At 41.8% G+C, this 16,212-nt stretch overlaps 1 protein-coding gene across 6 annotated transcripts in view; it reads right to left on the bottom strand.

Moving 5' to 3' along the window:
• Positions 1-6,871: 6,871 nt before the first annotated feature.
• Positions 6,872-16,212, bottom strand: part of LOC135378221 (oxidative stress-induced growth inhibitor 1-like) — a 56,110-nt gene continuing 46,769 nt past the window's right edge. For all 6 annotated transcript variants that reach the window (XM_064611165.1, XM_064611168.1, XM_064611170.1 and 3 more), the window contains exons 4-5: positions 9,634-9,825; positions 6,872-8,287 (exon numbers count right to left, since the gene is read on the bottom strand). In XM_064611165.1, coding sequence (XP_064467235.1) covers positions 7,259-8,287; positions 9,634-9,825 — 1,221 coding nt within the window. In that variant the 3' untranslated portion in view covers positions 6,872-7,258. The remainder of the gene's footprint in view (positions 8,288-9,633; positions 9,826-16,212) is intronic.

Raw genomic sequence — 16,212 nt, 5'->3', positions numbered from 1 at the left:
AGCTTTAGTAGCTTTAGTTCCCTGGTTTCGCTACGTACTAAACCGTATTTTCTAGGGCTATTTTCTGCATTCATGAACACTAAGAGTGGTGTTGTGGTTGCTAATCTTTGAAGTTAAATGTTACAAAGAGTTACTGAAGCGAAAAGAAAGAAAAATCAAAATATGAAGGCGGCAGATGTGGGACCACTGATCAGTGTGTGGGACGTAACGCCGGCCTCATCGGCGGCGATTCTGCAGGTCGGTGCATTACACTGATCTCGATTGTAAAAGGCTGGATCGCGGATAGGGAGCGCGAGCGTGAAGAAACCGGCCGCCATCTTACGGTGCTCACAACAGTCGCCGCAGCGATCATGGCAACTTCTTGCAATTACGGTCGTACCAACCGTACTGGCAAGGTTACAGGGCCTAAATTTATACAGGTGAGTCACTCTTTATCGAGGAATAAATAGGCGTTCATTCTGTATATTTAGTTGACCATTATGAAGTGTTTTTTTTGCCCAAAACGAGCACTGGATGCAGGTTGCTTGATCGCTCTTCCGACGTTCAATCGAGCACACTTGCATTTTACCCGGCGGAAAATACAGTTTGAGTGCATAATATGCTTGAAAGAGCACGTTACACTACACAGGTAGTGTTGTCATCAATATATGTGTGAGCACTCGAGCGCTTTTTTGCATGCATTGCTAGCATGGTACACGGTGTTCTCTGTGGAAGCAAGTGCCACATTCATTTCTTTGAACTACCTTCACGCACAAGTTCGGTATTACGTCATAATGATACCACGATTGTCACCTTTTTTCATGTATTGGTATTGTTTTGTGCCTTGGTTTGATTTGTGACAAAGAATCTTACGTAACGGTGGTGTGGCGCGACTTGAATAACGCCTTTGTCTGAGCTGTATCGTCAGCTTGTTACGATAGTAATAATATGTAGCGTGTCGTGCTATTTGAAGCAGTTTTTAAGGCAGAAGTGGTCTCTCAATACAGGTTTCGTCATGAGGGCTACCCAGTGAATAATCTGTGTAGTGTGATACGGCTGGGTGTACAGGTAAGTATCACGTTCCTCATCCACTGGTTTCTACTTTACAGGAAGGAACAACCTCAGTGCACGCACTGTGGTTAGCCTCTCTCAGTTTTGCATATTTTCTTACATGTTCACATCAGAAACACACCTTACACTTTAGGCTCCTTCAGCCAGCAGTATAATAATTAGAGATTATAATTCTGTTTAGAAGAGTTCCCCATATTCTTTTTAGAATAGTTTTTCATCTTTTTAATTTTTAGAAGATACAGGGATTGTAAACCATGTTTTAAACTGCTGTTTTAACATTTGTCCAATGCATTTATTAAACAACATATTCATTTTTAACTGGTTGCACCCAAACCAATGTTCTGATGTATTATTTCCTTTGTTGTCGATGCACCATGAAAATTGGAATAATCATCATCAATGCAGGTTACTTCACAGCTGCCTCGACATACTCAAGAAATGGGTGCAGAACCTGCGTGATGCCCACAAACTTTGATTACCACAGCACCTCCAAAAAAGTATGTGTCACATGGGATTTTTAAACGTATTCACAGTATATATAATACCTTGTATTAACTGTTGTAGATCTAAGCCGTCTCTACAGTACACTCTCAGAAATTAAAACCGTGATAATTGTTTCAGTTAATAGGGCATGCACATATATGCTATAAGAAGAAAATTATTTCTTGAGAATGCACTTCTCTGGCTACTGGTGTTGTTTACATCTACTGTTGATCACATTCATTTATCACGTATTATATTCTTATATATACTATTATATTAACACATATTTGATCACATTAAATTCAAAATTCATCATATATAAGAAAATACCAGGAGGGAAGTTGCGATTCATTGCTCATTCTAACCTAAAATTGAGTGCTACAAATTTAGAGAGAGTACCTGTCCATTGTCATTCCTAAAATATATATTGTCATTGTAGCAAGGTCATAAAACAATAAATGTAGTCTTTTGTGACCTCCCTGCACGTTCATTGTATCCTGAAACGCATAAGTGCAAGAAATAAATCTTGAACTTGAATAAACTTGATGTTGTATGAACTTGACATAAAATGTTGAATAGTATAATGAATGATATAAAATATTGAATAAACTTGAACTCGTATATTCTCTTTACTCATCATCAGTGACCTTCTTTACAAAAGCATATAGTGTTAGATTTTTTTTTGTTTACGTTTCACAGACGGGGTACACGAGGGCCAAAATGACAAAATCACAACTGTTTCAAGCTCCAAATCGTCCTGCTGCAATTATCCTGTTGCAGACCATACGTGTGTAGTGCAAGAAGGCCCTTGCACATCAAAATGTAAGATGGGAGTCACAGTTAATGCAAAGTGGTTCCTATGAGAGACTTCGATGCTGAACAAAATTGTGCAAACTGCGGAAGGTGCCATAGAAGATATTCAGAAAGCGTGTCTGGTCTCACAACGGTGCTACGACGCTCTCTTTTAGATGACGATGATACTCATTGGAGTTTCAGATGTGCAGCTGCATTTTTTCGAATGTGCTCCACATAACAAGCATGACAAAGTCAGCACTGGATAGCAGGCCCCCGTTCCTAAGCAGCTTTGCTCACGCTGCAGTTGTATTCAGCAAAAGCATGTGAGTACTCCAGGAGGACATTCAGTTTGGCACAACCGCGCCTGCAAATAATCAGAACAAATGAAGGAAGAAACAAACATAGAAGGGCTGTACTTCAAAAAGAGGTAAATCTTGCGTCTCAAGGAGGTGTTACCACTTTTAAGTAACTTCATTGATTAAGCTTACATCACTACATGATTAACTGTCCTAACGAGCATGTTCTAATTGCGTGAAGCAATTAGATCACGCTCACAACGTATTTGGGCTGCTTCGGTGTGTCCATATTTGCGAGGCAAAGCACCGCAGTCGCTCACTAAAAGACACTTTCTGCGGCGGTGCTTGATATAAATCATACGAAACCGATACACGGCTAAAACAACGGCTGTGATTCTACAGAACGATCTCTTTCTGCCATGCGAGTATATCCTTTCCCGGACCGTTCTTTATGGAACAATTTTTGTACAGAACGCAGCACGGGATATTACATACATGGTGGTTGTTAACCTCACATCGTTTCTTGTTGAAATATTGGCTGGGAAACGTACTGTAGTACAATCCCCAGCGCTGCACTGCTGTGACGGTCTAGTTTCGGAATGCAAAACATAACGTAATTAAGAATCGAACGGCAGGACACCTGTGAAACACTGTTAGGATGCATCAGTATACTGGCACCTTACAAAATTGTGTGATGACAAGCAACGATCAACGCCTGCAGCGCTATAAATACTCACAATCTCCGTTGCCTCTCATTGTTTTCTATGGGCGCACACTGCGCTTTAGGGCCTCCCAACATGGCGGCCCGAATGCACGCCTCTCCCCCGCGAGCCCCTCTCCCATGCGCCATCCAGCCTTTATAGATAGAGATCAGTGGTGCATTACGTCGGCGGTATTCTCACCATAGCAACTGGGAACTTGGGAACAGTCGGATTTCGTTTTTGGCTGACATCAGGTTTCGTGCTCGGCGATATGCCTTCGGTTACATGCGAAACAACCCGTTAGAGCAAGAATACTTGAAGGGTCTATGAAGAGATACCGAAAACTCTGGGTCATCAATCATAAGTGAAGAACGGCTCGCAAGGAGATCCGAAATATATCCTATTTTTTGCCATATTGCATTCAACGCGGTCACAGCTCACGCATATATACAGGGTGTCCCAGCTAAATGCGAACATATATTTTTAAAATATATACATCACTTTTTCTGATATGAAATCAATTGCATTATAGCATAGGCTGAAGAGCACTCCTTAGGAGGGCATTTGGAAACTCCTAAGGCGATGTCTTAATTAACTTTCAATAATTAACTGTTTAATTATAGAAGCTACGAAGTTGTCCCAATGAGAACATCTGGTCCCTTTGGTCACCTGATACCGGAGCCGTTTTCAGAACAAAAATCCGTTCGGTAGATCGTCCGCAAAAAATTCGTGAAGGAACACCATTTTTTTTTCTTTATTTGTTCATTGCGCATCTTCGGAGACGCGTATTTCCTTCACCCCCCAATGTGAGAGGGTGAAAGAGCACACTATCGCCTCTTGCGTCCTGGAAAAAGACTAAAAGAAAACAGAAAATGCAACCGAAGATAAGGGGAGTTCCGATTGAGTCACCCGATACATTTGTTTTTGTTTTCTTTCCGCAAGTTAAAGCTCATCTTCGACGCATGAGGCGGCACTGCGCTCCTTCACCCTCTCACACTGGGGGCGAAGGAAAGACGCGCCTCCGAAGATGCGCAATGAACAAAATAAAGAAAAAAATGGTGTCCCTTCATGATTTTTTTGCGGACGATCTATCGAACGGATTTTCGTTCTGAAAACGGCTCCGATACCAGGTGACTAAACGGACCAGATATTCTCATTGGGACAACTTCATAGCTTTTATAATTAAAAAGTTAATTACTGAAAGTTAATTAAGACATTGCCTTATACGAGTTTGCTAATGCCCTCCTAAGGAGCGCCCCTCAGCCTATGCTATATTGCAATTGATTTCATCTCGGGAAAAAGTGATATATATATATTTTTAAAAATTATGTTCGCATTTAGCTGGGACACCCTGTATATATATATATTTTAAAAAAAAACTGACACATCACCTGCACTTACATCCTTTGCTCACACCAAGATTGCACAGTTGCACCAGCTAGACCGCCAGTGGCTAAGGTCGCCTGCTTTTGATGTCACAGCCAGTTTCTCCGTCGCTGGCAACGGTGGTGGCGTCAAAGTAGTCGCCTTTTTTTGGACCGTGGTTTTTAGTTAACATCTCCGTTATTCTAACAAATGTTGGGTTATTCCACACGGTGTATGGATTAACGTGGTTAGGATTGCATTATATATGCTTGCAGAGGTTTTTGAGATCTCTTCATGGTCCTTTTAAAAGGCAAGCGAGCTGGTAGCACGCAACCATAAACAAAAAAAGTCATCCAAGACTGGGAACACAAAAATAAGGGGGGACGGGGGGGGGGGGGAGCAAGACGTTGTTCCTAGGAGTCCTTTTTGTTCCCAGTCTTTTCTTTTTCCACTCTCTCTTAATGAATCATGTTCATTACATGGTTCCCACTGGTCCTTGAAACCCTTGAATACCCTGGAATTTTTGAAAGTGCTGTTTTCAAGGTCTGACTCGGGCTATGCTACTTATATGCTCAGTTTTCGCTACCCCAACCCCTAAATGAGGTCCCTAACTTCAACATAGGCTTGTGCAAGATACTTACACAAAGTATATTTAAGTTAAGTTACTGAGTACCCAAGGAAAAGTAACTGAGTAGAGTGAAGTTGATAATGACATTAGCAAAGCTTTATTATCTCGCAGGAACAGCTGCTTTTCAAAATTACTATCCGGCCCGGCACTCTAGAGATGTGAACGAATGCTCTACAGAAATGGCAAAATTTACTGTCATTTTTCTCCTTATCGTTGCTTTCACCTCATCAAGAGTTATTAATATTTTATGTGCCCCTTCTCGCTACGGCTTTCGGCCGGGTCTTCTATCCTGCCTGACAGGGGCCTCAATAGTTTACCCGTATATCCTTCAGGACAACACATCGCCTCATACATGCTCCCAAACCAGAGGCGCTGCACACTACTGCTTCCCAAGAGGGACGTGGACGTTACGAATTTCTCAGACCTTAAAGAATATGTACAGCACAAAGCGCGTTGCAGAGACAAAAGAGAATCTTTTGCTCGACCTCCATGTCACACACAGAGAAGTATCTTCAAAGTAACTTGGGAAATTAGTAGAAGTTATTGAAAAAAGTATTTAAGTTAGATTACTAAATACTGACCTTTAAAAGTATTCAGGAGATACAATGTTACTACCAAAAGTATTTAAGACATGTAACTCAAATATTCTACCCAAGTTACTGTACAAGTCTGCTTCAACATGAACACTGTAGAGAGTGAACCAGTACGTGAAAGTTTGGAGAGGTAGCCTGCTGTGCTGGTGTCAGCATGTTACGTACCATGTTACCAGAAATAATTTTGTGTTTATTAAAACGCTGATGTATAATAAGTACGTACTCGTTTGATTTAAAAAATATTTGTGTGTGTGTTGCACAGTATTCACATGGGTGTATGTTGGATAAATGTTATATCTGTTTCATTTTGTGTCCTCTGCTCATGTTAGTGTCAAACTTCTTTCCTTTTTGCACCTGTTCAAATTTTGGCCCACAGGGAATACTGGTTTGATTCGAAAAATGCTTGCTAACAACATGCATGTGTTCTACATTTTTGTAATGTCCTATGTTGGATAAATGTTACAGGAATCACAACAGTTTTGTTTAATGCGAACATGTCACCAGGATATATGCAGATACTCTTTAGGCTCCTCAGATCCTCCTTTAGACTCCAGATCCCAAACACAACATTCTGCACTGAAGCCAAATCTGCAAAAAGTTATTTTACATGCACGTACCAAGAGTACCGCGAGTGCTGTGTGTGACTTTTTTTGAAGAAATGAACAGTTGCCGTTGATACAGTAATTACTAAGACGTAAAGCAAGGAATGTGTCAAAGGCAGCATCTGTGTCCTGCCTTTGACAATTCATCGCAAGCATTGAGTGATGCCAAATGCAAATGACTCCAGAGTGGCTCACTATTGACTCCCTCAGGCAAGAAGTAGATTCAGAACTAAAGTTGGGTGACAGGGTGCAATGAGGTTCAAGAATGAGACATGTCCATGTCCCACAACACGTGGATTCACAAACAATATGCACATAGTAACAGTACACAATACACTGAAGAAAAGCAGACTCTCAGTGCTTCATCCAATGATTTATTATTGTTATACGAACTATAATAAATAGTTAATACCACTTTATTTGCAGGGCTGCTTTTTAAGCATTTCCTATACTGACCCTTACATGTATATTTACAATGTACGTAGAACAATGTACATGCTAATATACACGTACGATGCATATACTATTAAAGACCATGTGCGATTTGATACGGCGCGCCTCACATCCATTGTTCTTTTTTTTTTTTTTTTTTTGCACCAGAGCTGTAAGACCACTCCTCAAATTGATCACTGAGGATTATGGCAGTGTACCTAATCGCCACTGGGTCGGTCCACTCCATTTCATTTGATTCCGGATTTAAAATGTCTACATTGTTGCACCACCAGTGAAACTCTTACTGTACAACTCAACAGTCTAGAGAACAGACACTTCTTCCTTGGCATGATTTATGCCGGGCCCTATAGCTTCTCCACACATGACTAGTCACTGCTAATGCACCACCTTGAAGAAATCTAACAAAGTTATCGCCCACCAGAGGTCCTAGAGCATAGAGGCCTTTATATGCCAAGGTCTCGTGAGTGAATGGATGTATCTCAATTGGGTTAGCCCTACAGTCCACCAAACTTCCTGGACATAGTCCCAGATCCAATCCTTGATTGGACAAAAAGTTCAGGTTCGCATATGAACCTATGAGGACCAACATATGGGATATGTCCTTCAATTCTACGCCAGAGTCCAAAACAACAGTCCCGTCTTCTTTGATGGCCTTAACTTGACAGTTGCTGTATGCCTTGTAGCCAGGATAATTCTCGGCAGCCCCCATCATCTGATGAACTTTATGGTATTCAGGGTACATGTTTCGTGGCAGCTGGTTGAAAATCAGTGCAGGGTCATCAACTTTCTTCCTGAAAATGTGAGCCACATCCACACCGTGAAATCGTGCTGCGATCACAGCGTCAGCGGCAGACAGTCCACTACCCACAACTGCGAGCCTTTGAATTGGCACCTGAGGGTACCGTAGTAGGTCTTCCAGGTGGCTCAAATCATGGAACACAAATGACAAATCTTCACCAGCTACATCCAGCAGCTTCGGTTCATCATACTGTCCTACTGCTAGGACAACATGGTGAGTAATGTATTGGAATGTGACCCCGGTTTCTGTGTCATATCCTGCAACTTCCCACAGGCCTTCTTTTTCATCAGTGATTCTAATAGATGTGACACAAGAGAAACTGCGGAAGTAGGGTGTAAGGCCCTTGTGTGAGACGTAGTCGCGGTAATATTGGGCGACACGTTGCACAGGCGCTCTGTTATGGCCATTTGTTCCACAGCAGGGTGTAGTGCGAGGTTTAGTCTGCTCCCACTCTCGGAACGTGAGATCTGGAAGCTCCATCCACGATCCAAGGCTGATGGTCAAGATGCTGCCATCCATGCGCTGTGAAAAGATAAAGAAGTCGTCAAGTGGTACCAGAAGTGGCCCAAGAAACAGCACGCAAATATGGTAGAGTGCATTCATGCTATGATAGTGTGATAACAAGAGCTGCTTAACCTAGATATGGTGAGAAACAAGCAGGTAGCAGATGGCAAAACCTTGGCAAAAACTTAATTTCCATCCAACCTGCGTCCGCAGGCATGACAACTGCGTCCAACGCAAAAGCTGCGACCTTGAAGGAACACCATCCACATATCCCATCTGCACCTACATCTCCTCTTAAACCCACATTGGCCTGTGACCCACAGTTTACAGAGCGAGAGACAGAGATGACACTGTGACTGATGTATTTGTCCCATGTTCTTGCATTTAAAAACTTCCATCTCCTTTCTTGTGTGATGTAGGGACAGAAAACTGACACACTTTAACCCCGACCGGGTGTCGCGTCAAGGATTGTCGTTTAAGAATGCGGCCATTATGCGCGTATTCTTAAACGATCATTGACTCGACACCTGGCCTCGACTCCAGTGAGTGGAGGAAAGAAGCGCTCCTCCACTTGAGGAGTCATGGGGCTTCAAGGGAACACCAGCGCTACAGTGTAGCACTCGAGGAGAGCGTGAAGGATTTCCTCTACTCAGAGGGTGTTTCGAGTCAAGGTCTGTCTTCAAAGCACAGAACCAGACTCGAGGAGCAGCACGAGTGAAGAGTTGAGTTGCAGATCGTTTAAGGATATGGAAGTGAATCAGTTTTCCCTTCCATAGATCCCACAAGAAAGAAAACTGAATATTTGAAATGCAAGAACATCTGACAAATGCGGAATGAGACAAGTAGGTCACGCCAGCGGGATATGAGGGAAAAGAGCAGTTGTTAAATGGCATCTGTGTGTTTTTACTTTTTCTTATGTATGCTTCTACATCATGACATTATATTATCGGAACCAACAGGCCCACATCTGTTTACTCACAGCTGAATGAGACAAAATGTTGAGCTCACAGAAGTTAGATTGGGACTCAAAGACCAGAATTGTAAGTATTCAAAATGCACGACACAAATTGTGCAGGTAGCAGTGGGCCATATGCAGGGCTCTACACATGGTGAATGACATTTTAGTGTGAAATTCTAGGTATATGAGTACAATGCTTTTGTGGAGAATCTGGTATCTTCAGTGTCTGAGCTCTTCTATCTCAACGGCTCAGTGCTGTGCTGAAAGATGATGTGGTGGCAAATGTCTAACCCAAGTTCCTGTTCGTACTCCCTCTTAGTAATGCCTCTCATACAGCCAGCAAGATTAGCTCCTTAGGGTCTCAAACTAGATTCATGCTAACTCAAGGAATAGGGTGCCTAGTCACCTGCCAGCTACCACCAGGGGGTCCCACTCCGATAACCACATGGTCCAGGGCCTTTGATGCTTCCTGGGACCAGGACAGTGCAGGTTTTTCATCAGAACCGAGATCCGCATCAGGATGAATGAGGGCATCCAGAAGCAAAGACACAGGGTTGTTGGACCTCCCTTCCAATCCACAACTCAGTTCCTCCAAGTCCTGAAACATATTCACGTTCCAAATTTCATTTTCTGGAAGTACAATCTTCATGCCACAAAACTACACAGAAATACACAGGGGAATTGCATGCACTTATTGTCCATGGTACATATTTGTCTTTTCGGCAGATGAAGTTCATTCTTTTGCCATTGCTTCTATTTTTTTTAAAACACAACTGTTCCACAAAATAAAATGATTAGAAGAATGTACTACGTGTCAGTGTGCACTCTCAATTATATGGACGCATTAATTGGCACACCTTCAAGGTACACCCTCTTCAAATTATAGGTATAGTGGTAAACATCTATAAGTGGCCATACAATAGAAAGTTGACCTGTAATGAGAAGATGATTTGATTGCAGACAGTAACATGGCACCATACAGTGATGGCCTATACAGTGAGTAACACAAACGTTTCGGCATGCTGGTGTAACATCTTGAACGGATCGAGTGCTGTAGAGTGCTTTGGCATTAGTATGTTCACCAGCGATGTTGTACCTACTATTACTGAAAACGAAATCTGCATTCGAGCTAATGTTTAAATTATAATATATGTGGTTCATATAATGCATGATTGTGCTCCACTGCTAGCATTGTGTTTGTCCCAATAGCATTGAATGAACCTCTTTAGTTTATTTGATCTACTATAGGTCAGCAAGATCACATCACAAATAATGTGATGTTCAATGATCAGCCACAGTTTCATGAGATGTTGTTTTGCAGTTACGGGCTGTGATATGAAATGTTACAATGTTGACGTCCAATGATGAGTTATGATGTTGCTCCACAGGACATAAATGTCACGTACGCAAGAAGTTGCAGACTGGAAGGAGATTATGTGAAGCCATAGTATCTTGATTATGCATGTAGTTCAAGCTACAGGACTTATGGGAAGGGACATTCTTGGTAATAATGTGTCAAAACTAGCAAACTTCAAAGCTATGCTCATTTCTAATCAATGTTTACTTTTACATAAATTCCGGGTGATGACACTTCTTCTGGTTCCCCTATTCCTTCTTTTCGTCTGTATAAATGTGCAGTTTCTTCCTATTGTCCGGATTGAGTATTGTTCTATATGTTACGTTGGAACTTCCTTAAAATTGTGCTGTTTTCCTCAATGATTAAAGCACACCAGAAGCTCAGAAAAAGGGCTACAGAAAGTGGAAATTCTCCGTTTCCAGCATATAAAAGAGGTGGGCACTTTCAGTTTTCTTATGTGTATCTGGTAGGATACACATAGGAAACAATCATTCAGATTACACTTACTGCACACATGCGATTACGCCTTTGTATCTTTGTATCTTTTGTGCATATGGATATCCTCCTGTCCCTCACATGCAGCATTACTCACTTCCTACCACATGTGGTTTGGAGCACCAGTACAATGCTGTCAGGGTTTCTGCAGAATTTTCATCTCAGGGAGAAGGGGGGGGGTGGGGGAATCTGCAAGGGGTGCGTGCCACCCATGTGTGCTGACTTTTCAGGATTCTTTGGCATTATTTTGGGGGGGCTGCTTGGAAAATCCCTGCCTTATGTGTTCGCGGGAGTTTGGTTCTCCCTGGGCGGGACCAACAAAAGGCGGTTCTGATGCCTCTGTCAGCTTGCACAAACGTTGAGGAGATCCTTCATTGGTATCCTCAGTATAGCTTTGGTAGTGCTTCAGGTGTGTGCTTCTGTCGTCAATGCTGCTTGTGTGTAGAGCCCTGGCAAAGCTACTGAGGATGGCACTGAGGAATCTCCCCAACGTCCATGCAAGTGGGCCCTGAAGCAGGATCGGCATGCTCACACTGCATATCCTGCACCTTATCCTCACACATTACTGCACTGGCATCCTGGCAGAGCATCGCCATCTCTTCTCTTCCTGCCCTACTGTAACAGACACTGTTTGCAGGTGTGCAATCAGCATCATTTTATTGATTGACTGGTTTAAAGCCTGTAATTATCTCTTCCTTGCTCCTCTAGCAGAATGTTGGAGTGCATTATGACATCCTGATGGGCCGCTTAAAGTGTGTCATGAAGAGTTGGACTGCGGACACTCCAGCACAATGTTAACTCCTTGCACTTGCTTAATTGGTTTATCCCTCAATAAATACTTGCTCTTTTCACCTTACTAATACTACTGTTGTTTGAGTCTCATTTATCTTATACTCTGTACGGAATAAAATATGAATAAGCAAGACTTGGGCGGAGGTTTACAATGAACTAGAACATTAACAATTTATTATAATGTGAGGAGGTCATTAGGTATACAATACTAGGGGCGCAAAACATAACAGAAATGGAGCCCATGTTTCGGCAGAAGCTTCACCTTCCCAAGAACATTCCTGAGGAAGGTAGAGCTTCTGTCGACTGTATGCTTCACACAATGAATGACAATACATGGTGTAATTGCATGTGTAATACTGTTGTCTGGTACACACAGCGCATGGCAATCCACATTAATGACCCTGCCACACAAATTTCATCTTTTTCGAGGTCACACTTGAAAGTATTGAAAAGTGAAAAAAATCCCAGGGAAAAACAAAACGTTACTCCAGAGGAACAGCTGTCTCTCAAACATTTAACAGAGTATGAAGCTGTATGATCTTTCTGGGTGACTTGTGAGCTCACACAGGGACTCCCCAACACGATATTTTCTGTAACCACTCTCAAGTGGTCGCTTGTTGTAACGACCACCTTGTCCTGCTCATACACTGCAGGCAATGCATTCTGGAGGATCTATGTTGCATTTGGTGCTAACTGACTGTTCCCAGCAGAATAGAACTACTGCAGGATCATATTTTGCCGATATGAATGGTACAACTGCTACCGTATTACAGCTGCTACTCGTATTTCCCAGAACAAAAACGGAAAATAGAAGAGAAAATTTGCCCAGTGCGCCACAAGGAAGACGCAGTCTGATCGTCTCATTGATAATGTTTCATTGTTTCTTTTACCTGGTTACCCACTTATGATTTGCAAAGCCACGGAAGCACTATTTGTGTCACATCAGGTTTATGTTTTGTTTTTCTGTCACACCGTGATACACTGTTTTTACTGCACTCCTTTCTTTTTATACAGAAATATTGTTCTTTTCTATCTAGAGGTTTGTTGTAGATATCCTGCATATCAAACCGTTTTGAACCAATATAAATAATGTACCCTAGAGTCAGATGGAATGAAACCTTTTAATTGGACCCAAACCAAACGCATACAAATATTGGTTCGCACTTTGTTTGAAATTGTCTGCAGCAGTTGGTTAAAGTGAATGACGCTGAGACTCTAGATGATCCCGTAACAAAGGAAGGAGAGGAGTGCATGCATGCCCGAGGTGTTAGGGGAGGATGTCCCTCTATGCGCTTAACCACTTGAATGGTCTTCACTTTGGACAGTGTTGTGTTCAAGGAGGCTATGAAGGCAAATCATTATCTCCATCAAGTTGGCTGCAACATAAAGTCAAGAAGAAACGAAAGGGAGACATCTGCAGCTTCAGAAAGGCACTCCCACAACTCATCAAATCATTCGGATAACACTTTTGATGCTTTAGTGAAGAATAACTTCTGATACCCTACCTTCTATTCTATCAGCAAGCTCAGAGCGGGCTCAGAGCTCTCCAAGATAATACAGTCAAATGTTAAGCTAGTACATTCAGTTTGACATCTTTGTGCTTATCTGTTTTTTATGTTCTTGCATTGCACGTGTAAGACTGTCTGGTACACACAGCGCATGCCAATCCACTATGTTTTACACACCTGATTTCACGACAAATCAAACACTTTTACAAATGAATCCAGAAACCTAAGCTCACCTGGACGACAGCTCACGCAGCTCATGTTTTAGCTACGTTTCAGTAATATGCGCCCTGCTTTACAGTGTAAGACACTACAATCACCAGCTGAAGCAAGCTTCATAAGACAAGTCACTCATATTGAAATTTATGTGAGTGGAACTCCCATTTTCAATATAAAAAATGACGCGAATTGGGTGCTATTTGAGTGACCCTGGTAATTATGCCTGCATGTAGCTGCCTGTTGTAATTGTTTTTATACCTATGTTGCCATGTCTTTATGGCTCTGAAAAAAGAAGAAAAAAAAAAGGAACTGTGAAGGGCCTTCACTAAAGAGCAGATAGACTTCTCAAGCAGCAGTTCATCTTGCTGCCGACACAGAGTCAAATGAAAACTGACTGGGAATGAGTTTCGTGTGGATATCCATGCAGCATGTACCTTTGTCCATTGATCAAAATACTATAAGAACTTCTGGTCCTAGAGCTACACCCAGAAGTGTGTTATCCTTTAGGGATAATTATCGAGCCTGCATTCAGCCAATGTCAACTGACTCAAAATTTAGCTTCCATGAACCAGTTCCAACCAGTTTGAACGACTGTTTTTTCCGCGTCAGACCTAAACCTGAACTGAACCAATGTGTCTTAAGCTTTGAACATGAACTGAACCCCCCAAAAAATTAAAGTTCTGATCCCTGTCTGTATGTACTAATGTGAAACTGGAGAGGCATCACATGCTTTTGGAAGACCACACATTAAATTCAACTTGGTCATGCATGGTAGTGACACATCAGGTAGAGTTTACACTTTAATTCGCCATGCTTAGAAATTGCACGTTATCCTGATAGTTACTCTTATTTATTATTATTATTTATATTTATTCTGCCACTAATGCACCCCATTACAGAATGGAGTGATAATTTTTAACAGCCTCATGAAAAATTTAAAAACTCATACAAACAACAAAGATAGGGAGCATTTTGTGAATACAAACAAATCTAAACCTGTCATGCATGGAGCGTAAAGAAAAGCATTGTATCCCAACTGGTGAAAAGAAATACATACAGAGCTGACAAGTGCATGTACCTGTACAGAGGTGAAACCTGACCTGTTGAACCGCACAAGAAAATTAGAAATGCCAACGCTGACAGGTTGAAGTGTTACAAATTGAGTTCATAACCCCGAGTTTGGAGGGTAAACACTGCAACACGCGTGGACGGGTTAGATGAATTTTTGACAAATAGATGAATTTTCAACAGTCGAGTTTTTAGAGTCAAATTTTTGGTACATATCACAGGGTCTCACTGTGCTGTAGTTGCCTCTACTAAGCACATGACACCACCACCAATGACAATGGAATTGTCTGCTACTTGCACACCATTTTTTGCTTGTATAATCAACATAGAAGTTTCGCGGCTGCATGACCTACACGCGACACACCTGAACGAAGCAACTCTGAGGTACAGTCAGAGCCCTTTGAGTTTATAACCAGGGTGAAAAGTGCATGTTTCTGGTGATTAATAACGTTTAACGCAGTTGCACCGCCGACACAATTTTTCATGTGCTGCGATGCCCATCAGGTTGTGACTTGCTGCCAAAGTGCATGCCTCACAGCTTCACATTTGTCTTCCAGCTGTTGTAACTGCAATGTTCTTCATGACGCTTCCTGTACAATAAGAATCACAACTTCACATGCTTGGTCAATTTGATATGAAATGCAAGAGGGTGACGGAGCTGTTTCAGTTTTCAGCTGTGGAAAAACATAAATAGCTAAACACAGCGGGCAACTCTTCACAGCACAAATATAATGTGCTCACTCATGTGGACAAAAACATTACGGGCCTTGCCCAATACAGGAATGACAGTACATAGAAAGAATCTGAGGCACATATTGTAAAAGTTTGGCTGAGAAATATAGCAGATATCTCAACTTCTTCTCCCAATGCAAAAATACCCTGTAAGGACACAATCCAATAATAACAATGATTTGGCAATGTTTGAGCATGTTTCAGCATACAGGACTCCCAGCCAGTGACGTGCTCTGAAATATGATGAGTGCCTTCAAGCTGCTTCGAGCAGTATTTGCATCAAAGTGAAGAACATTTTTCAAATAACTTTTGCTCCCATGAGCAAAATTTTTGTCACAAAGTATGAAAGACAGATGGTCGGCACAATGCGTGCTTTACTGCTGCCCCAAACTGTGTAGCGGTCCCAGCAGTCCTTGTGATAATTTGTGTTGCCATGGGTGAAATGGTATTGGTTTTTACTTGAAATAATTAGATCCGCTTATGAGGAATCAGCTAAGGCACACTAAAAATAAGCAATGTTAGGTGCATCGGAGCAAAACAAAGAGCCTAATATAGCTTTGCGTGTGGTTACTGTTATTATTACCATACCCAATATCAGCTTTCCATTAGTAAGGAATATACCTAAACATGTATGTGATTTATCAGCCAAAGAGGAGCATTATTCAGAGAGCAGTTGACTTGAAGTCATTGTCACATTCTCATGTGCATAGTTTGTTCAGATTTAGTTCTATAAACAACTGGTGGCATTAAAGTACTTTTGTACACCAGTTTTCACATATAAATTCCAGCCTCCTGTTTCTTTATTGTCCACTGAGTT

The sequence above is a fragment of the Ornithodoros turicata genome, chromosome 1 (genome assembly GCF_037126465.1).
Source record: "Ornithodoros turicata isolate Travis chromosome 1, ASM3712646v1, whole genome shotgun sequence".
Classification (NCBI taxonomy): domain Eukaryota; kingdom Metazoa; phylum Arthropoda; class Arachnida; order Ixodida; family Argasidae; genus Ornithodoros; species Ornithodoros turicata.
Note: the sequence above shows the minus strand (reverse complement) of the source record. Positions and strands in the feature narration are given on the sequence as shown.